This window comes from Centrocercus urophasianus, unplaced genomic scaffold, assembly GCF_019232065.1.
Source record: "Centrocercus urophasianus isolate 14NV4802_14NV808 unplaced genomic scaffold, USGS_Curo_1.0 seq_10, whole genome shotgun sequence".
NCBI lineage: Eukaryota > Metazoa > Chordata > Aves > Galliformes > Phasianidae > Centrocercus > Centrocercus urophasianus.
The window spans coordinates 19,685,201-19,708,849 of NW_024884142.1; the positions used below are offsets into that span (position 1 = coordinate 19,685,201).

General features: G+C 35.6%; 1 protein-coding gene across 1 annotated transcript in view; it reads right to left on the minus strand.

Moving 5' to 3' along the window:
- EYS (eyes shut homolog) overlaps positions 1 to 23,649 on the minus strand; it is a 660,788-nt gene that overhangs the window by 425,455 nt on the left and 211,684 nt on the right. Inside the window, exons 15-18 of the mRNA XM_042829470.1 lie at positions 15,258 to 15,517; positions 7,931 to 8,027; positions 6,846 to 6,953; positions 6,052 to 6,197 (exon numbers count right to left, since the gene is read on the minus strand). Of these exons, the coding sequence (XP_042685404.1) occupies positions 6,052 to 6,197; positions 6,846 to 6,953; positions 7,931 to 8,027; positions 15,258 to 15,517 (611 nt within the window). The remainder of the gene's footprint in view (positions 1 to 6,051; positions 6,198 to 6,845; positions 6,954 to 7,930; positions 8,028 to 15,257; positions 15,518 to 23,649) is intronic.

Consider the following 23,649-nt stretch of genomic DNA (forward strand, 5'->3'; position numbering starts at 1 on the left):
AAAAAAAACAAAAAACAAACAACTGGGTTCAAACCCAAAATTATAGATAGAAGAAGATGAAGTAAAATTTAAGCCAAGGTTTTGACCTAATTTAACATGAAATTTAATGTCTTCTTAGTTCCAAATGTCAATTTGTACTATTATAGTGAAAAAAAGTCTATGGGTGGTACTGTCTGACATTAAAAAGCTAGCTATTTGAATTTAAGAAATAACTACTGTGCTCTGAAGAAAGGATGACTAAACTTTCACAGCAATAAGTGCTTTCACGGTACTTACATCATTTTTGGCATTTTTTTAATCACATGTCTAATAATTGGCTGTTTGAATCAAAATTTTGAATTTGTATACTTGTTTTATACACATCATGTTTTAACCTTTAAATCCTTGGTTTTTTGTTTTGGATTTGTGTATCAAGGTGCTGTATGGGGGAGCTGCAGGTGGAGTGGGGAAGAGGCTGAGACTGCTTTGTGCTGGATGCAGCTGGTTGTAGCCTACTCAGCAATGGACCTACTAATGGACACAGTTGCTAGCGATGCCTCTGCAAAAGTGCATTTAAGAAAGGGAAAAAGACTGCACAGGCAGAGTGAGGAATGAGGGAAAAAGTAGTGTAGGAAACAGTTCTATGAAGAGCAAGTTCAGAGAAAAAGGAGGGAAAAGAGTAGTCCAGGCAGCAGAGCAGAGATTTCTCAGTAGCCCATGTAGGAGTCCACAGTACAATAGTGAGGTTCGCCTGCAACCTTCAGAGAGAACCGTGGCAAACCAGAAATTCAGACTGCAGCCCATGGAGGAGTCCCAGACATCCAGGAACCAAAGAAAACTGTGAGGAGTAGGGAACAGTAGAGAGGAGCTGTTAAGAAATTACTGCACCTACAATTACTCTGCGTTGCTTGGAGAGGGGAAAATAAGAGTAATTGGGGAATGATGTTGACCCAATGAAGAACTGGGGTGAGGGAAACATGATAGCTTAATTTCTTTACTTCTGACCATCCAAAAATCTTAATTGGCAATAATATCAGTTTTGCCTAAATCGAGTCTGTGTCACCTGTGATTATAAGAGGTAAATGACCTCCCTGTCTTTTTTTTTGACCATGAGCTTTTTCAGCTTACAAGCAAACATTGGCAACAACAACAAAAAGCCACCATAGTATTTGCAATGTATCTCAGAATTATGTAGTTAACCTCAAGAAGAAAAAAAAAAAAAATCAACAGGAAGAACAGACTTACAAATTAGTAAATCTGTCAACGAGTGCAGTGAGAATATTTGTTAAACCAAGAATCCTTCCAAGTGAAGCAAGAAAACATTGTCCAAAACAATTCTCTAGTTAAAAAACTTGTATTCTAATTAAATTCATTCTGCAGCAGATTTGGTGGCCCAATCACTTATAGTTTATACTTCAATATAAAATCATTTTTTTGCAAACATGAAAGAATATTTAATTTGAGGCATGTCTGTGTTTTCTGGATTGTACTTAGACATAACGTTGTTCAGAAGATAAAATTTAAAGAAAAAAAGGATTAACACCTTAATCATGAAAAAGTATTTAAGTGTAAGTGATCATCATACATTATGCTTAGTTAGTTATTACTTTGTTATATTGCACAGCTGAGGCATGAGCTATATTAATGTTTTAATTAGTTGTTTTTTTAAATATACTCTGTGGAAAACGTATGCATTTTTTTCTTGACATTTACATAATTGTATATCAATGCACATTCAGAATGGAACATTACATTAATTTGGATTAATGAGGATATAGTCACGCTTAGTTGATTACAGTTCATTATTTCAATTTTAATTTTAATTCCACAATGAGTCACTTGAGTTCTACTTGTTTCATTGTACCTTTAGTTTCCATAACAAATGCTTAGTCTGTCAAGCCAAAATTACATATATGAAGTATCTTTTGATTTTGATTTCCCTTTTAGCTATCAAAATTTTAAACACATTCCTCAAAGTTTGTGTCCACCAGAGAAGCTGGTGATGGGCAAGAGGCTGGGAAAAGAAAAATATGTCTGCTCACCCAAACAGACCAAAAGAGATTCTCTATACCATACAGAATACCAAGCTCAGCAGTAAAAATGAAGATAAATGAGGAAGAGAGTGCATTCATTTAGGAAGGCTTAAAAGTAGCTGGATATCACCTGCTGATGGGAAGTAGAGATTTATTTTCTTTGCTTCCATAGAAGTTTTTTTTCATCATACTTTGTCCCGGCCCTGCTTAAAAGAAGGAGGAGAGAGCTGGGCACCTGACCTGTGTGGTTGAACAAGTCAGACAAAAAAGCAGAGTGCAAGAGGCAAAAGGTAGATCAGATAGATCAGGTGGCCTGCAAAAAATATGGAATTGCCATCCAATCTTGCTGGGATAGGATTAGGAAAGCCAGAGTTGACCAGTAGTTGAATCTGGCAGGGAAATTTTATAGCAACAACAAGGGATTTGACAAGTACATTAAAAAAAGAAATATTTTTTCACTTTAGTCCTTACATATTCAGTGCCATCAATATGATTGAAGAGGTGTATTTTTAGTTGAAAAATTAATAGAAAATTTATTAGGTTTTTTTTTTTTTTTTTAACTTGTAGTAAAGCATTGCTTTAACTCAAAAATAAATTTGGAGGGCTATTTTCTAAGCAAGCACGATTTTCAAGTGTGAAATTCAATTGTTCATGTTTTATTTACAAATACAATTTTTCAAAGATTACAATATTTTTGCTTGTGTTGCTGCTTCTATTTTGGCAAGAATCAGGCCAATTGTCCTTATCAATTTTCAAACACTTTCAGTTGTCTTAAATCTGTTGGTAGCTCAATTATATTTGCCTCTTCCCATTCCTGGCTGCATAAATCATGAGTGTAAACTCCAGTTGAGTCCTTAAAGACCATCCACTCAGTCTTAAATTGTGGAAGCACACAAAGGAAAAAGTATTCAATTAGCATCTGGAAGAGAGTAGAATTCAACAGGTACGAATGAAGCACTTGTCATTCTTTCTTCAGTTTTAGATGAAGACACCTAATACCTATTTACGAGCCATTCTAAGCCTAAGCAGTATAATCTGCAGAGGTTAAATAAAAATAATCACAAGAACTTGAAGACTGACTCAGTTGACACTAAAAGCACTCAGGGAACGGTTAAGTTACCTAAAGTTGGCTTACAATGCTGTATGGGTTCCAATGCTACAGTGTAAATCTTGTAGTTATTTAGGTTCCACGGGAAAGGAATGACTTTCTGAAGCTAGAGACAAAATGGAATGCACTTGGGAGAAATGTAAAACAGCAGATGAGATCCTTGTTTAGGCAAGATATCTTGATGCCATGATCTGACAGCTGAACAGATTGCTAAAATCCTTTGATTGCCCAATTCTTATTTCAAATTTACAAAATTGCTGAAGAGTAGAAGGACGCCTTTCTTTAAATTGACACATAGTCTTTGTTCATAGTGGCACTAAATGTATTTTTTTGCAGTATCTGTTTCAGTGTAATTAACAGGAATATTTCACAATCATATCACATTTCAGAAACTGTACTGAACATATTTTAAAAGGTATGTACTTCCTGTAGAACAGAAAAAAAAATAATGTATAACATTGCTTTTCAGTATTTGCAATCTGATTTCATACTTAGGTGTAGTAAACTAGAATCACAGAGTCAGAGAATCATTCAATCATAGAAAATCCTAAATTGGAACAGAATCAGAATGATCATCAAGATATATTTCTGAGTAGGATTAAATATGATTTGTGATCATTTTTGAGATTGAATCTGTTCCTTCTGGGTCTTAAATGATATCCTCTATTGCCACCCTTCCCTGTACTAGCAATTCCTATTTATCCTATTTATTTATTTTTTTGTAAATGTCATGTGTCTTGAATCATAAGGAATTAGATGGTCTGGCTAATAAAATGGCACAACTTCATAACAACAACAACAACAAATCCATTAAGACAATATTATCTCCAATTGAGAGTGATATGGTTATATTGCTATATGGGAAAAATGGAAAAGGGTCAGGTTAACATATTTGACTAAGTATCAGGGTTAGGCAGAAATCCAATTTTCAATACTACTCTCCAGGAATTAATTATTTTTATAATTAGTAAACAATGAAGATGGCAATATTAGAAGCAAAAAAACTCCAACATTAGTATATTTTTAGACCCTTAGACTACTCACTGGTACTCATTCTAAAGCACAGCACATTCAAGTGGAATATTCCCGACACATTGACTCATATAATCTAATTTTACTGAAGTCTGCTTCGCAATTCTGGGGAGCAGTGCCTTTGTCTGAAAAGACCTTGCTTTGAAATCAAACTAACTTTCACTTGATGCTGGGCCTTTAAACTTTCTTGTAGATTATGTTTGCTTTCAAACAGAAATTGAAGATGCTGCACATACAGCTTTGCATCTTCATTTTAATCCCTTATTACCTGTCAGATTTCTGAAAGCAACTGATTCTCCAGACTCTTTGTATTGGGTGAATTATTCCTAGAGACAAGTAAAGCGTACGTTCCGTAGTACATTTTAAGGGTGAAAAAAATCACTCACTGTAATTAAGTGATGAAAAGTCTATCATTAATTTTTAAGTAATGATTCAGTGTTTATTTATAGTCATCCAGATTATCACAGCACCATTATTAAGAAATAAATAACACTAAATAACAGTAACAGTTGCCCTTATAAATATAAGGAAGAGTAAAGAATTTTTAGCAATAGATAACCTCTTGTATGAGAAAAATACTACAGCTTATTAAAAAAACCCACAAAATAGTAAAAATAAAGGAAAAAAACACTTTATCCTTGTAGGTTGAGCAACGAAAATGAACTCAAATCAAACTTGTAAGTTAAATAAACGTTGTAACATACTTGCAGATGCCTTGATCTTTTTCAAATCAGAAGTCTGCAATACAGATATTTTGCCTTTTTTGAATAACTAAAGGTGAAGACAGTTCCTTTAAAGTCTAGTAGTTACAATTTTTAATGTGCAGCATCACTACATTACTGCAACCACTAATGAACCAAATTTCTATGATACTCAAGAAGTACTATTTAGAACACAGTCATTTCTGAAAATAATGTTCTGAGAAAAAAAATGCTTTTAAACTTTTAGACAAGGGAGTTACACGGATTTTCCTAAATTTTGCTGACATGTCAAGAAAAAACTGAAGAATACAGCATGTGTGAGATATAAATTAAAGTTTATGACAAAGGGAAGTTTATACAACCATATGTATTTTCCCTGAACTATTCTATCTGTTCTACAGAGAAGACACATTCCTCTTAGCCTTTGAGATGCCTAGAGAATCATTTTTAATCTTAGGAACTTATGTTATATTCATCACAGGCTGAAATGAGTACAAAATTCATTTTATGCAGAACATATGCAGAAATCTTGCAATTTGAGGCAGGCAACTATCAATACTTCTGCAAGAGCAATTATATGACCCCAAGTATATTCAGATAGCTTAAGCTGGATATATCAAAACACTAAGTATGAACTGTTCTGCTACACGCAGAAATATGAATTACATGCAAAGCATTAAAGTAAATGTCAGCATCAATTTTGAATATCTAATATTATACTAATTTAGTATATTTGTACATATCAAAATTTTTGGCATTAGTTCTGTAAAAATGTAATGGTTAACAGCAACACTGTCAAGTCCAACATGTTGGCAACGTCAAAGTACTCCTATGGTTACGTGCAAACACAGATGATGAGGTAGAATTTATCGTGTTTGTAAAAATTACTTTGTATGTGCAACAATTCTCTATTTCTTGGCTAACTTCAAATACAGCAATTTTCTTTGCACTATTCAGTCTCTCTTTCAGTGTATTTCAGCTTAATGTGCAGGTGATTAAAGACGACATAAATCAACCCTAAAGGTACGTAACACCTTGAGCTCCTTAGCAAGATCAAGGTTCTATCTGAATTAATATTGATTTATCTTCCAAAAAGCAAATGATGCTGTGTCCTTTTCCTTCATTTAGTTGAGGCCATCACTATAAAATTAAAACCCGAGAAAAAGACCTCTCCACTGTGGTAGGGAACGAACTATACCTGTGAATCCAGGAGAACAGAAACACTGATAGCCTCCAAGCCTGTTGATGCAGCTTCCTCCATTCAAGCAAGGCAGAGTTTCACACTCATTTACGTCTATCTCACATAGAGACCCATAGTATCCAGGTGTACAATTACAGAGGAATCTTTAGAAAAGAGAAAATCTGGTCACTCAACAGAAGCAAATAACATAATTTATCCTAATATTCTGAAGCTGTATGTTCTTGATGTCAAGCTCTCATCCCTAATCACAATTCATATTAAAATAATTAACAGGCTCTTCCCATATGCATGTTTCTAAAGCAAGAACAGATATTCAGTGCCTTTTTCAGGTTAGTAGGAAAATACTGAACAATAATTTTAGCTGGACCTACCAAAACCATACGAAGGCTGATATCTTGACACAAGTCTCTGAGAAACTGTAGCACTGTGAATACACACACAAGACACAGTATTTGTCTCCCAATTGCACTTTAGTAGTAAGCAGTTACCTTAGAAAATGTCATTCCTGGACACTCTCTTTTCTGAGAAATACAGCTATCTAACTGAAGATCAATTATGCTATTTCATTTATTTCAAATTTAAAAGAAAAAAAAAAAAAAAAAAATCAGATCACCTCAGAAACAAAAAGTTGAATCAGCAGAATTTGCCTTTTTTTTTAAATAGAGAATCCTTGCCAAAGGTCTCATCTTAGCCTTAACGCAGGGAAGTAGACTTCATAGATAAAGAAATATCTGTTTTTTTTTTTTTTGTTTTTTTTTTGTGGGGGGGGTCATTTATTGATAGTAACTAACCTGTTTATGAGGTCCAGACAAGTCCCACTGTTTTTGCACGGTCTTGATAAGCATTCATTAATCTCCACTTCACACAGTGTCCCAGTGAAGCCATGCTGACAGGAGCACCTGGCAAAAAGGATGTCACTGTTTTACTTTTGATTTTACCATAAAAAGATTCCCAAAAACCATGTGGCATATTTTTGAGAGCTATGAATCAGCTCCAAAATTATGTATTTTTTTCTGAACATTAGAAAGTACTTTATCTGATCAAACTTTGTAAGTACAGTAAACTTCAGCATAGGAAATAGTATTTTTATCATTATCAGTTGAGGACTACAGATTCTGTGCTGATCCAGCTGCGAAGGGACTCGGGGCTGGCCTTGACTTGAGGTGGTTTTTACTTATTTTGAGAACTACCCTGGGACCAGCTGACTGCTGCCTCTCCTACTTTAGCTTCAGCTCTGGAATTAGCACCTACGGTGAGAGTATAATCCACTGGGACACTCATGGTGTTACAAACATCATGGTGTTACACTCATGATGTTACCCCTGTGTGCTGGGGGAGCTGATAAACAGCACTGAAGAAATAAATCATGATAAGGAAACATACAAAAATAGCTTCAATCAGGTATAAGACTGAAGACCACAAAACTACCCTCTGGCAAAGACTTTCAAATACCAGTGATTTACAAAAATGCTGCCAGTTCTTGAGTAAGTCTGATACCCCTGGTCCCAGTATCCAGACAGACTTTGTGAGAAAGACCATAACAAGCACAAGGGCTATATAACTATGTTGTTATAAGCTGTTTTATATTAATTTGGACTAGGAATATTAGTTTTATTGTAACCCAATTAGTAATAGCTGTATTTATATGTGATTAGATTGTTAAGGTTTTCATCAACCTAACAATAAATTCTTTTTGACCACAAGAATATTTTAAGTGTAACACAACATGTAATGTGTCAAACTCATCATGAAGAAAAAATGCATTACATAATTGAAGGCCAGCAAACATAATACAAGCAAAGGACTGAAATAATAGCTAACTGATAAATATTCATGTATCATACTAGGTATCTGTTGCTCGAGTAATTTTCCTCACCTGTAACTGTTAATGCCATCCACACAGATGCCTTCATTCTGGCATGGATGGGAGATGCACTCATCGCTGTTAACTTCACAGTAAGTACCTTCATATCCTGAAACACAGATTATATGAACTACGAATTACTGAGTTCCACCACATGATTTGAAAATAAGGGTCACAGATCCTCTTGTAAGTTGGGTTCTCTGAGATCAGGACCAATTTTGAAAATGCAAGTGCTTAAGAAACCTCGGACAGCACAGAAGCTATTAGAAAAATTGCTGAGAAAAACATCAAGTCCCCTTCTTACGGTTGCAGCTATGTATCTGTTGTTCTGTATGCTGACTTTAGCTTTCAGACCCTTAGACTAGCTCCTTGGCTTCACCTCAGACCTGCTCCACTGCTGTAGGTTTCACTGGTGATCTGGCATGCCAGGCTAATCATACAGATGGTTATCAGTCCTGCTCTTCTCACTTCATTCAGGTCATCAAGATGGGATCCTTGATGGTGAGGTTCCTGCTCTGGCATGCTTGATAAGAATCTCAGTTCACCTTTGCTTTCAGAGCAGCCCACCCTCACTGCTCTCTTATTCTAAAATCAGCTGCAGTAAGTGGACTCCATCCAAAACAAATTTTTTTCCAAATATTTTCATTCGGAACCTACAACAAGTTCATTTCCAGAGACTAAAGAAGCTTTATCATACTTCTATGAGCCAGAAAGTTCAGATTTGTATGGAGCATCTGGATACTGTGAAATGTAATTGAAAAGGCTTTCTTGGGGTGTGCAGAACACTATCAGAAATGAAAACCTAATAAAAATCCAGAGCATAATGAAAGTTTAGAGAGACCAAATTTATCTAAGGCAGTCAGAAAAAGAAAAAAATTAACTGATTTTAGGATTTAGATGAAGAAAATATGTGACTCGTTAAGATTTTATATGGAATAACCTCTTAAACTTTCAAGATGCTATGTAATGGAGGAGCATGCTTCTCCTGTTTAAAATACCACAGTTGTCACCGAAATACAGAAAAAGGAAATTGGAGACATTCATCAATCTGCTTCCTCATGACATATCCACTTCATTATGGATATTTTATAGGCTTTTGGGGTAAATAACACTGAAATGAAAATATAAAACAACATTTAGACAGATACTTGAGTGCGGTAGCATATGCTATTCCAGTCCATAGCAAAATATAACTACCTTGAAAGACATAAGTGAAATAAACACAGAGAAGGCGTGGCTTTTTATTGTATTTGTACTGGAGAAAAATATTAGCTTCATTACAGAGTTTAACCATCAATTTACTACATTATGATATAATAGCTGTGTGTTTAAGCTAATATTGAATCTTGCCTTTTTAACTCTAATTCACTTATATCTTTAAAAAAAAAATCAATCTCATTTTTCTTAATCATGTATGCTGAAGCTAAAAAGACATTGAATTATTTGGATAAAAATTTAATCTACAACTTAAAAAAAGCAGCCTTTGAACTTATGCAGAAACTCAAAAGTTAACCTTGATGGCAAATTTTACAGAACGTTTCAGCAAAAACCTTTTGCCTTCAACTTAAAGTATTTAGCAGAACATTTAAACCTACTTAAAAGGACATACAAATATTATCAGTGCTATTTAATTCCATTTTACACGATTTTTGCATGTCTATTATAATTTATTAAGTCTGCTAAAAGGATGTGTCAATCAAAGCACAGGTTAATTAGCCAGTTTCACAGAGAAACTTACAGAAATGAACAGCACATAGTACATTGCTTGTAGAAACAAGATGGATCAAATCACAAAATATCTACCATTATATTAAGATCAAAATATATGTAGTGTTTATTTTATGACTGTATTTAGACATAACACAATATACATGTACACAAACATAACACAATCATAACACTTTCAAATCCAAAAGAATATTCAAAATGATCACTAAGCTTAAGAAAAAAATTACTGTGATAGTTTATTTACTTTAAGACTATGGGAGACTCCTGGGTCTAACCTCCATGGACATGCAGTTCTTGTATTTTACAAGATAGTCAAATTTCATTTAAAGGTCACTGCAACATATTAATATATTTTCTGTAAGTTACAAATAGTGTATACATATACCCATGATCTTCTGGGGTATTTAAACTAAAATTAATTTACAGATGCAATTTTTCTGTAATGCAGAGGTTTTCAGTTTATTTCTCTTGGGGGAAAAACAGATGTTTGAGATTTAAAATGACTTTAAATACTTAAAGGGCCAAATATAATTCTGAACCTAATATTTTTATTTGTAAAGCAATTTGAATATCTAAGTAAGCATTCACTTTATGTAGCCAACAAAATAAAACTTAATTGGTAGTTTATATGGCAAATATACTTTATTCATTTGAATCACAAAAAAAGTCATTCTTATTTTAAGCAAACTATTTTGTAAAACAGTACATTACTTAAAAGCCTGAAAATATGCATGTTTCTGTAATGTATTGTTACAGTAACAATATTTAGTACTGTATTTAAGAAAGTAATATGCACATTTAAATGCAGCTACTTTCTGCCTTTGCTAGTGCAAATCAGTCAAACTAAGATCTGGACTGTAAATCAATACCACATGCAAATGATTTGTTGCAGCTCTCCAGCCATATACTTTAAAAGGTAGCTATTGCAGATTTCAAACCTGAGTGACATATTAAAAATGCGATTTTTGACCTTAACGGTTTTTTTTTAATGTGCAAAAACTAAAAGCTTTCTGAACTCAGTTCAAATTACTCTGAACTTCTAAATGAGAAGGAATATCTAATCAATAGAGAAGAGCAAATGGCACACTCTGGCACTTTTGAAAAAAGAATTCCATTTATCCATTAGCCAATTCATGGGCAGCTGTTTAAAATTTCCAATATTGAGTTTAATAAATTACCCTAATAAGGATGGATAATCAAGTCTTTTTTTTTTTTTTTTTTTTCATAAAGAATAGTCATGTTACTGTAAATCTGAAAATTTAGAAACGAGTAAGAGGCAGACAGAATCTCATTGATATTACGAAGTTTCAAGTAGAATCTTCCTTATGGAGCAGTTATTCACGTTACGGAAAAGAAAATAAGATATAGGGATACAATACTTAATTTTAGATTCACTTATTTATCACCAAAAGGAAAAACCTTTAATTATTTTTGAGGAATTGAAATATGATGGCTACTCCAAAAATAATACCTCTCCTACTGGTCACAATGTCAGAAGTAGATGGTAGTGATATGGCAGTAGAGGGTGAACCTCCCTTCATTCAGTTACATTTTGTTGCTGCCTGACAGATGGCGGCAGTGAGGCAGTTTGACAAAATGGAATCTGACGCAGAAGTGCCTATGAAGCAAAGGTCTGTCAGTGAATTCCTTCATGCAGAAAAAAATGCACCATTCACATTTGTGTTTTGCTGAATGTTTATCGAGACCAAAAAGAGAATATGAGCACAGTGAGGTGGTGGGTGATGCATTTCAGCAATGACACCAGCATAACAGCTGTAAAACAGTAGGTCACCCTTGCTTATGCAGAGTTTCTCATTTCAGAGAAATACCACAAAATTTACCTTTCCAGGCAACAAAGAGGACTTACGGGATTCTTTATGAGCTTTATGTATCTGCAGAGCATTGTGGACTTTATTTGTAAGTATCTATTAAACAAGGTTTGCAAGCAGCAGAGATATCACAATAAACTAATTCATACCTATGAAGTCTTCGCATTTTTAGGCACAGTGCTTCATGCTATATCAAAATACAAATTGTTGAACTCTTGAGTGTTACATCAGGTAATTCTCTGAAGTAGCCTGCTTCACTATTAGCTGAATCACTGTCTATTGGCTGTGCTTGTTGTGGTTTAACATCAATATGTAACTAAGCTCCATCACATTACTCTCATTCCTTCTCCTTATCATAACAGGATAAAATACTATGAAAAAAACTTCACAGGTTGAGATAAGGACTGGAAGATCACACACCAGTTACTATTACAGGATAAACAAATTTGGTATAAGGGAGGTTCATGTAATTTTTTGCCTATTGCTATTATCAGACTAGAAAAGTGAGAAGCAAAAGCAAAATTATGTTACCTCCCCTCTTTCCCTCACCGTCTTCTACCTCCTCCCTCCAGCAGTGCAAGGAAATGGAGGCTGCAGTCAGTCACAAAATTACGGAATTGCAGGGGTTGGAAGGAACCTCAAGAGATCATCAAATTCAATGCCCCTGCTAAAGCAGATAATTACAATAGATCTCACAGGTAGGCATCTGGACACGTCTTGAATATCTCTACAGAAGAAGACTCCACAAACTCTCTTGACAACCTGTTCCATTGCTCTATCACTCTTATTGTAAAGAAATTCTTCCGCATGTTATTACGGAACATCCTGTATCCAAGTTTTAGGGCATTGTTCCTTGTCTTGTCACTACGCACCACTGAGAAGAGCCTGGCCTCATCCACTTGCCTCCCACCTCCCTTTAGATATTTATAAACATTAATCAAATCCCCTCTCTTTTTCTTCTTTTCCCCAAGCTGAACAGACGCAGGTTACTCAGCCTTCCCTTACAAGGGCAATGTTTCAGGCCCTCTATCATCTTCAACCATAATACTTCATTTCTGCTGCTCCTTCATGGTTGCTTCTTTGCTCCTGTCCCATGTTGGGTCCCTCTCATGTGCTGCTGTCTTTCTCCAGCTGATCCCAGGCAGGCTTTCCACGGGCGGCAGCTCTTCAAGCACTGTTCCAACATATCTCTGTACCACAGGGCCCATCCTTCAGGAGCTGCTCCAGCACTGATCCCTATGAGCAGCAGTTCTCCCAGACCACCTGCTCCACTATGGACTCATCTCCACGGGCTGCAGTTATAGCCCAAGGCTGCTCCTTCCGGGACTCTCCATGGGCTGCAGCTTTCTCCACGCCACATCCACTGCTGCACTGTGGGCTCTTCCATGGCTACATGATGGGGATCTGCTCTGTACGGTGTCCATGGGCTGCAGGGGTCGGTATGCTCCACCATGGACCTCTTCTGGGCTGCAGGATGCTTCTGCTCTGCTTCTGGAGCACCTTCTGCCTTTCTCCTGCACTGCACTGACCTTTGTGGCTGCAGGATTTTTTCCACTCATATTCTGTCAGTCTCCCACCTGCAGTTGTGCAGCACTGTGTCTCTGTCCTAAACCTGCTCTTTCAGAGGCACCCTCAGCATTGCTCAGGGCTCTGCTCTGGCCATGGTGTTTCCCTTTTGGAACAGCTGGAGCTGGCTCTCACCTTATGTGTGGCTGCTGCTGTGATCTTCTCAGAGGCCACCCCTGCAACACTCTGCTACCAAAACCTTCCCACAGATGCCTAATACAGCGCACATCTAGAAAATTTACGAAATTGTGCAGGCAGTTGACACAAATATTAAATATCTTTTTCATTCTAGGTAAAAAAACAAACAAACAAACAAAACCAACAAAAACACAAACTTCCTTGCTCATTCACATCATGTCATATGCTGCTATATTTTGCAACTCTTGATAAAACAGATTCAAACTATCTAATTGACTGGATAATTAGCTACATATCATGCAAGTCTTTTAATCAGAATGTCATTGGTACTAAGTCAGGTATCTTGGAATATTCCAACAATGTCAGTTGTGATTACCCTTTGTAATCAGATCTGTAATTCTGGCAGGCTTATCAGGAGAGAAAGGGATACACATGGTAAAAAAAAAATAAAAAGAGAAAACGACACCTTAGAAAATGTATTACCATAAAGTGCCTTCAATTAGATTTTTATATTTTACTGTCTCTCCTGTTTTGAAACTCCTTAATAAGCGACGGCGTTTCTTTGAGCACTATTAACTCTTCATAAATTTTGCCTTTTAGCCCTTTTCAATACTGAGATATTTTTAGTTTTCCAAGATTTGTTAGTTATGCATTTTAACTGGTTCAGATCTCTCCAGCTAGCTCCCTGAAGATTTCTGAAAATTCCCAGCTAAAAGTTTCAAGCATCCTTGAAGATTCCTTTAAAGTTCCATTAGAATATTGGCTGCAAGGTTTTTGTATTCTTAAGAAACTGTTTGCAAGTATGTTTGGAGGAAAAGATTCAAACTACATGACTCCTTACGGATCTTCCCTGAAAAAGTCTTCAGGATCAATATACTGTATTGAAAGCCGTTTTTTTCTTGTTTTCATAGTGTTCAGTGCTATACTTTCATTCAATAAGTAGCTCACACACTTTCTCAGTGACTTTTTTCAACTCTGTAACTTACAGTAATCTCAATAGTAAAAAAAAACATGTTATAAATATATTTTCCCTGCGTTTTTGCAATTCAGGAAGCAATAAGATGAGTGATAATACTGCAGTGTAACACATCAAATATTGTATTTGCAATCTTTGGCTTCTAGGACTCACCTATAACCTGACTATTTTTATGTATTTTTTACACATTGACTTCAATATCCTACTTAAATGCCAAATTCATTAATTCCGTACTTAATATTCTCTCTACTGCAGTTTTAATTAAAGTATTCTTTAATTCCCATACTGAATTTTATAGGGATGTTTAGCACAGCTAAACTATTCCACCTTAGAATTTGTTGTACACTGCAGGAGAGATTGTGGCTTTTAAGCCATGGGCCAGGAAAGCTTTAAGTACTTGCTGTGTATGGAGACAGAGAGCAATCTACATTTTCAGTCACTTAAGGGAAGATTATTTCTCTGATGGGCCAGATCTTCCAGACATCTCAGCAGGAAGAGGAACCAATTCCAACTTTGTCCAATTTTTGCACATCTTTTAGAGATGTTGTGCACAGTTAAACTGTTCCTCTGCTCTGCATTAGAATTTTTTTGTACACTGCAGGAGAGGTTGTGGTTTTTAAGCCATGGGCCAGGAAAGCTTTAAGTATCCATTGTGATTTTGGCTGTTGTGTATGAAGACAGACAGCAATCTACATTTTCAGTCAAGGGAAGATTATTCCCATGTTGGGGCAGGTCTTCCAGACTTCTCAGCAGGAAGAACCAATTCCAACTTGGTCCAAATTTTGTACTGATTCAACCTGCCTGTTTTGTCAATTTAGTCTATCAGCTCTGCTGATCAAATTCATCTCTATCTTTTTAGTAACAATTGATTTAAAAATGGTAATTCTGAATACTGGAGTATGAACAACCATAGATTTAATAAGTATTGTAATACAATAAATTAATATTAGGCAAATTGACCACTATTTTACTTCCTATAATTCATGAAGATTTTATGTGCTTTGAAAGGTATACATTTTCAATGAAAATAATAAGTTCAATATGTATTTGCAAATATTCTGCAGTGCAGACAATAAAGAATGTTAATTACACCAGCTCTTACCTGTTTTGCAAATGCACATGGGATTTCCATCAGCTTGTGCCAGGCAAGTTGAGTTGTTTATGCATGGATTGTAAGGCAGCTCACAAGGACTGAAGCGCTGATGGCAAAAGTCACCAGTATAAAATGGAGGACAGATGCATACAAACTGTCCCTGCTTAACAGATTCAAAACAGGTAGCTCCATTCAAGCATGGTTCAGAATCACATTCATTTATGTCTTCACTGCAGTCTGGACCTGTCCATCCTGCTGTACACAAGCATCTGAAGAAAAAAAAAAAAAAAAAAAAAAAAAAAAAAGAGGCAACACATTGGACAAAGGAAAACCCACAATTTATCCCAATTGATTCCATATATTTATATAAAAAATAATCAAGAATCCACTGTGAATAGCTTTTTTACTATCAGCTTGCACTACGAGAAAAAGTTATGTTGAGGTTCTTCTTCCACAGTTCATTTATGTGAAGACAAAATGAGTTATTGTGAGTCACTAGATTTATCCACTTGAATTATATCCAGTTTATTTATGCTGACAGAATCACCTGTGAATCTTTTCTAAGCTGTTGCACAATAACAGAAATTGTCAAACATGGAATACAATGTTCTTCTAGTTTCAGGAATGGAAAGACAACTTTTCATATGTGTGAAATCTCTACATAGGTACTCCACTGTTTAGGATGAAATGTGGCAGGCAACATTCAGTACACTTCTAAGAAAGAAGGCAGTTGATCAAAAGCACAATAAGAATGAAGAATCTTTTTTTCATGACATTCCCTTTTTCTGAATGTCCATGTGAAGGGCTGATGACAAAAAAGAAAAGTCTACATTTTATCTCGTCATTAAGAATTTACTTCCATGAACTTGATAAGTATCTGTTTTTATTTGCAACAAGAATATAAGGTTCTAAAAACTCAAAGATTACAATTTGCTAATAATTTCAAAGTTTACAAAGAAAATTTCTTCATTAACTGCAATAAATGAAGATTCTGTTCTGCATTCTACATATCTAACTAATGAATTCAACTACTCACTGCCTGCCTATTTAAATATGATTTGAGCATATTCAATCATTGAAATGAAACTTGTCCAAGGCACAAAATAATAATGTAATGCTTCTCTATATCAAAGCAGCAAGACATTATTAAAGGCCTTCTTGTTTTACAAAGTTTTATTGATAATATATTTTTTTTTTCATATATTTTTGAGCCTTTAAATGCCATTATACATGAAGAGTATGCACTTTGAAAAGTATACATCCTTTTTACTTTCACTGAAGATAGCAGTAAATTCCACATTAACTTGAAAATACTTTGCTCTACAACAGACAATGTGAAAGGTTAACTACAGCAGCTCTTACTTGTTTTGTCTGAGGTTGCTTCCAGACATTAAGCCATTCAAATATAGCTTGATAGTTCTACTTTGATCAAAGAATGTTTTCTTAAACAATAAGAAGAACATTCAATGGAGGGCGCAGGTATATTTGCCACACAAAATGAGAACTTGGCCCCTTTAAAACAGAGTGTTTTCTTTGGAATGTTTAATTGTCTGTGTGATTGGTTTGTGGGGTACAATATCCATGCTACATCAGATGAAATGGTTATCACTAAGGAACTTTATCATTTCAAAGTCTGGACTCCTTCAGCAATGAAGACACGAAATTAGGTTACTGCGTCTTATTAATGGGAAGAAAAATAGTCTTTTCTAAAAAGACCATTTCATTCATTACATTAGAAAGCCAAGATGATTTTTAGGCTACTTGAGCAAGTAAGCAAACAAATAAATAAAATTTGTTATTTATGATAAATATTTACATATTTATATATATACACAAATAAGAGTCACTGCTCAATTTCTGCCAATTTTACCAACTTCTAAACTCACATAAAAAGTTCTATTAGTGCTAGCAAAATATCATTAATGTTTTCATATAGCTGTTAAGGAGCAAAATGCAAATATGAGAGATATTCTTTGTGTTTATTCCTTAATATGTAAACTTTCAATTTCTTTTTTTCATTGATACTATTTAAATAACGACAAGCTTTATAAAAGCAAATCTTCACAGGGCTTTTCTTATAAGAATGTCAGTATTTGTGAAAAGATGACAAAATCTAAAATTAAAAAGCAACAAATTGCTAAATAGAGCATATTATACATCTCCAGAACAACTATGGAAACATAAAACTTATTTTACAGTTATGCAAATGGAATCTTATGCTTTCCCTCTTTTAAAACACCTGTTTAAAAGAATAGTAATAAGAAGATAATTCATCAGAAATATCAAGAATGGTGTTATACTCTTTTTGCTCTACTCTATCAGTTGTGAGAAGAACCTGAAACTTATTGAAATGGTATTCTAGTTTTAAACAGCAGAACATTCTTTTGAGCAGAATAATTTATAGCATTTTCATAAAGAGGAAGCATATGCCAGCAGATGTAATATGACAAACAAGAATTAAACTGATTTAAAATTCTTAATTTTAGTTAATTACTCTTCCTTCAGAATCTGTATTAAATATTTCCTTTTGAATAACCAAATTCAAACACATTGATATTCCAAAATCAAATAACACACAATTATATTCTTTAAACTATTTATTTAGGTTATAATATTATAATATATACCCATATATTGTTTTAAATGTGACTTTAATATAGAGATTAGCTTCTATAAATATCATACATTAACTTTCCATATAGATTTCTCAAAGTTAAAAATGGTGAGGAGTAGTAATGAATGGTAACCACAATTGTCTATTCTGGAGAAAAGAAGGCTGAGATCCAACTTCATTACCCTCTGCAATTTCATGAGGAGGGGAAGCACATAGTGTTGGTCTCTTCTCCTGGGAGACAATGACAGAACATGTGGAAACACCACAGACCTTCAGGGAAGGTTTAGACTAAACTATGGGAAAATTTATTTACTGTAAGGGTAGTCAAATACTGGAAAAGTTTCCTTGCAAGATGCTTGATGCCCCATGCTCGTTGATGTTCAAGAGGCATTTGGATTACGCTCTCATTAATGTGCTTTAACTTTTGGCTAGCCCTGAAGAGGTCAGGCAATTGGACTCAAAAACATTTGAAAGTCCTTTCCAATGTAACTCCTCTATTCTACTCCATTCTAGGCAAATCATAGGTAAGAATTTTAGGAATCACAGAACAGAGAATGCTGGAAGATGTCATTAGCTGACCGTCTGTGAAACTATTACTTTGTGTAGTAGTAAAGAACACTCTGTGCAGTTTTGGGTGCTGCAATCTAAGGACATGAAACTGTTAGAGAATGCCCAAAGGAAGGCTAAAATGGTGAAGAGTCTTCAGTGCAAGATGTATGAGGAGCAGCTGCAGCCCCTTGGTTTGTTCAGCCCAGAAAAGAGGAAACATGAAAGAAAAGAGGCCTTATGGGGGGAGTGGAGGGGCAATGTTGATCTCTACTCTCTGGTGACAGTGGCAGGACCAGTGGGAATGGCATGAAGCTCCATCGTGGGAGGATCAGGTTGGGAAAAATTTCTTCACTGAGAGGCATATCAGACACTGGAATGGGCTCCCCAGAGACACAACATCAAGCTGATGGAGTTCAGGAAGCATTTGGACAACGCTCACAGACATAAGGTTTGATTTTTAGGTGGACCTGTGTGGAGCCAGGAGTTGGACTTAATGATCCTTTTGGGTCTCTTCCAACTCAGGATATTCTATGCTTTTATGATTCTAGGTTGCTGGGAATAAGGGTCAAGAAGAGCAGGTTGTTCAGGTTTGTGCCCAGTTGGGCTTTGAGTATCTCTAAAAATTGGAAAGCTCATAACCACTCTGAGCAACGTGCTGCAGTGCCTGGGTCTCCCTCACAGTCAAAAAGCATTTTTTTTGTGATTAAGTGAATTTCATCTTATTCACCTCATGCCCATTTCTTTTTGTCCTCTCACTGGATTGCACTAAGAAAACTCAGGCTCCAGCTCTTTCATTTCCATCCATTCGTTATTTATACACTTTGCTAAGAGGCATTCTGAAGCAAAGACATCTTTACAGCAACCTATTTTGAATCTCAGAATTCTAAAGTGTCTTTCTATCAATTAGAAAAGCCTACTGGTGTGCTCATTCCTACCCAGTTCAGCCAAAAAGTCTGGAAAAATATCAAATCTTAACAAAAGCAGTAATGCAGATGATTACACTTCAGCAAAACACGTTCCAGAAGGAACTGTTCTTGCTTTCAAATATCTTACATAAGAAAAACATAAGAAATTGGCATTTTGAGCCCTAGTTCCATACATAAATATATCAAAGTACTTGCCCTTTCACAGATAACATCTGCAAAAAAAAGATGATACATGGATGATGGAAAAAAAAGAAGAAAAAAAAACCAACACAAAACTACCTATAGTAGAACTGTTCTTTCTTTAGGGGCTCAGTCAAAGCTACTAGAATCCTGAACCGAACCCATGATAAACTGTGGCCATCATTCACCTACTTTTCTATTCGATAGGATCTTGATTAGAATGGGCAGTATGTTGAGTGAAGTTTAGGTCAGCCTGTTAGCTATACAGTACATGCAGTAATGGTCCATTTTACAGCTAGTTTGTATTCTCTAGCACATTGAATCACGTCAGCTAGCAGCATGAAAAGCTGCAGTGCTCAATAACAAATTTAATCCTTGTAAACTGGAGGCTATTGATTGTCTGAAGTAGTAAAATGAGAGCTTGCTTTCCATACATGTAAGGTTTTGAATTTAGAAAACTGTCAGTAACATGCATCACAAAATTCTGGACATATATTTCCAGTTACTATAGAGGCCTCAAAAATTCATTTTTCTTGCTCCTATTTGATACACACTTTTCTTCTATGATAGTTTAAACATTCTTTGTTCCTCAGACAGTTCTGACCCATCTTACGTACTCCATCTTGCACCTGTAAAAGCCCCATCATGAGGCTATCTCTGATATTCATTTGGTGCTACTACTTCTCCATTTTTCTATGCCACTCCTAAATGCTTGCCTCAAATTCCCACATTTCTCCTACTTTCCTCCAAATTCCATCTTGAGTCTCTTTATCATCACTCATATTTCTTCTCAATTTACTTTATTCTTAAACTCTCCATTTATAAGCCATTAAAGCCACTGCTTGACCTGAGCTGGGTATCACTGCTTTAACCCCTAATGCTTCAGCCCACTGATTTCTGTTGTACTGATTGTTGTACTGATTTCTGTTGTACTGAACCCCTACTTTAACTTCATTTCAGCCCCTGTGAGGTGAGTCTATGCCTGACAAACAACAGCTCTTGGCGTACAAGCTGAGGGATTAAGAAAGCACTACAAAGCTGCAGCTGGTAACCCAAGAGAAGGAAGTTAGCTTTTTACAGGAAAACATAATGACCAGAACAGCGTATGAGTAAAATCCCTCCCACATACCTGGGGCTCTCCCTTGTAGCAAAAAATTCCAGATGCTGATATTTGTCATGACCTCTGTTCCCATCCCACCCCAGTTCTTTTTGAGAAGACTGAAAATACTGACCTCAGGACTCAGACATTGGCACTGATCGTAACACAGAACGTTTTGACAGTGACTAGCTTTCTTGCTTAAGAGTTTTAATAGTAATACCGATGCTTTTCTGTATGAGAGCATTTTGACCATTAGACTGTTAAAGCTCTCACTGGACTAACAATTAATTCTTACTGATGCATCCCTCCACTTCTATTTTGATATACCATACGTAACGGGGTTCTTGTCCTTCCAGATTATGTAGTATGCTTGAATACATTGCAAGCAAAGACTAGAATTGCTGTTAGATTAGTTAACTACAGTGCTATGGCACATTAAGGAAACTCCCATCTATTTTGTACCAAATACAAATACAGCTACAGCAATAGTTTGGAATGCTATCTTCTGCCCCTGCTCATCCAAATTGCATGTGGATGGGTGTGTGGGGAGTGGCATTATTTATATCTATTTAAAGCCTTGATCAGTTAAGATACTACAGTGAGAGTACACGGAGAAGCAAGAAATACCTTCTCATGCTACACAGATGCCACCTCTTCATATCTTCAACAGAAACCAGCATTGTTAGCTCTTTTCTTTCTTGAACCTTCCAGGGAAAGTCATAATTTCTTCGTTGTTAAAATCATATGAAAAGTTTTCCATTGGAAAATATTGAAATAATTACAAGTTGCCGGCAGAACTGCCACTAGAGGGCGATCGCATCAGAAAGATTGCTCTCAGAAGAACACAAACACCGAAGAATTCTAATAAAGAAAGATGCTACAAGTAAAACTAAACATTAATACCATCACTCGAGACATATGGCTTGGCACCAGAAAATACAGTATGGTTTGGCATCAACAGTCTTGTTTGTAGACCATGACCAAACAGAAAACACTAAACTGCCTTCAATCTTCTTGAAATTCTTATTTTAGACATGATAGGAATCCACCAAAACTGAAAACAAAGAAAAAAAGAATCATGTTTTTAGGGCACTTATTTTTCCATGTGCTTTGCTGTTCTACTTACTGCATTCAAGATTTAAAAGAAATAATAATAAATTAATTTTGAAGTATCAAATCATCCCTTAAAAAATTCCATCTCTTAAAGTCTCTGAATTGAATCAGAAGGGCATCATAGTTTATTTTAGGAAGTCAGAACACAACAGATAATAAAGAAAAAGAAAGATCTGGCTAAATTTGTGTTAAGTATGCAAAAGTGCTAATCACTTGAATTACTGCTGATCTCATACAGATTGTATATTCTGGCATATGAAGTTGCTCTTTTGAGTAATACTATCTATTACAAAAACTTGCTTTAGACTTGCCTCTGTTCATGACGAAAAGGTAAGGGAAAAGAATATATTCCTTTTTATCTTGCCATTTGTTTTCACTAACATCAAAAGCTACATTCTTTGTCTGTATGTCCTTTCATCCCACACCGCAACGACAATCAGTACAACAACAAAGTACCTCAAGACTACTTCCAGCAGTCTAGAAGAAAACACATACTTTCCATCATTTTAACAGGCAATTCTTCTCCAAATACTGAGTGAAAACCTCTTTGTGAAAACACAGCATCAGTTAATAAATACTACAGTGAACATTACACAAAGCTTCGGTCTCCAGTATCTTGGATGTTAGCGATTCACTTCAGTAAAAAAAGAAAACTTTATTCATTCCTTTAAGAACTAGAGGAAAGTAATTGCCATGGTGTGCCAGGAAACTCACATTACATAAAGTTAACATTAGAGCTCAGACGTCTAACAAATCACCTGGAAAACTCTTCATCCTTGAAAGATTACTGAACAAAAGGCTTCCGTGTCCCTAGCTGCCTGTTTTCTTGTGCTCTTCCATCTTAACTTAATGACAATCTTTGATGAAAAATCTGGCAGTGTTGGTTTACTGTTGCACCTGTTGGAATTGGTCTCTTCAGTTCCACTTCCCCTTGGAAATCTCTTCCTCTCTGCTACAGTCCAACGTAAAACATGTAGTTGATTCTGGAGATTGTCTCAATGCCCTATTTTTCAGTCTAGCCCTGCTCTGACATTTTCTAAGTTACTGTGTTTTAGCACACAGGTTTTGAGATTAATTCTCCTTGACCTTGGAAACATGAAAGGAAGAAGCATGTCACTGAAAAAATAAAAACTGCCAACAGCAAGCAGGTAGGAGCCCCTGCAGGCATTTGTTAAACTTGGAAAATACAGCAATGCAACAGTAGGACAATTGACCTCAAAGCTCTTCACCTAATGCACAGAGATGGCACTGGCTATCATAAAGAAAAATGAAGTCTTCAGGTATTCTGCTGACAACAATGGGTATCTTTTGCTTTAAGGAAGTAAAGGAGATTGTCTGTGGTCCGTTCTTAACCTCACAGGCAAGAAATGAAGAACAAATAAAGGTAATTACAACTGCTGATCTTCATTAGCACAACAACACTATGTAGTAGAAAGCAAGCTGCAACTTTGGAATTTTATAAAGAATGATACATGAATATTACCTTGAAAACAGGTTACTGAGATATTTAGAAAATTTTACATGAAAAATAACTGAATGCAGTGCACAATAATTCAAAAGTCTATGCAAATGAGCTCTGCAGAATGATTTGAACAGATTAGACAAAGATGTATCATTTATCTCCGCCACATTTCTGATTGTTTATAAACTCTGAGTACACCTTCGCAGTTTAAGCAGGATGTCTTTATGAGCCTTCTTCAATGTTCTACACCTGCTTTTTTTTTTTAATCTACTTTAAGGACAGCCTCTTGCTGTCTATTTTGGTCTACTCGATCTCCAAGACAGTAAATCAGAGAAGAACCTGTCTTTGCTCAGTCTGACAGTAAGGCACTACCAAATTCAGTAACAGCATCAGGAAACGACATGAATTAAATGGACTAAGGTTCCAATTAAAATATCTTACTCTTTTTTCTAAATTCC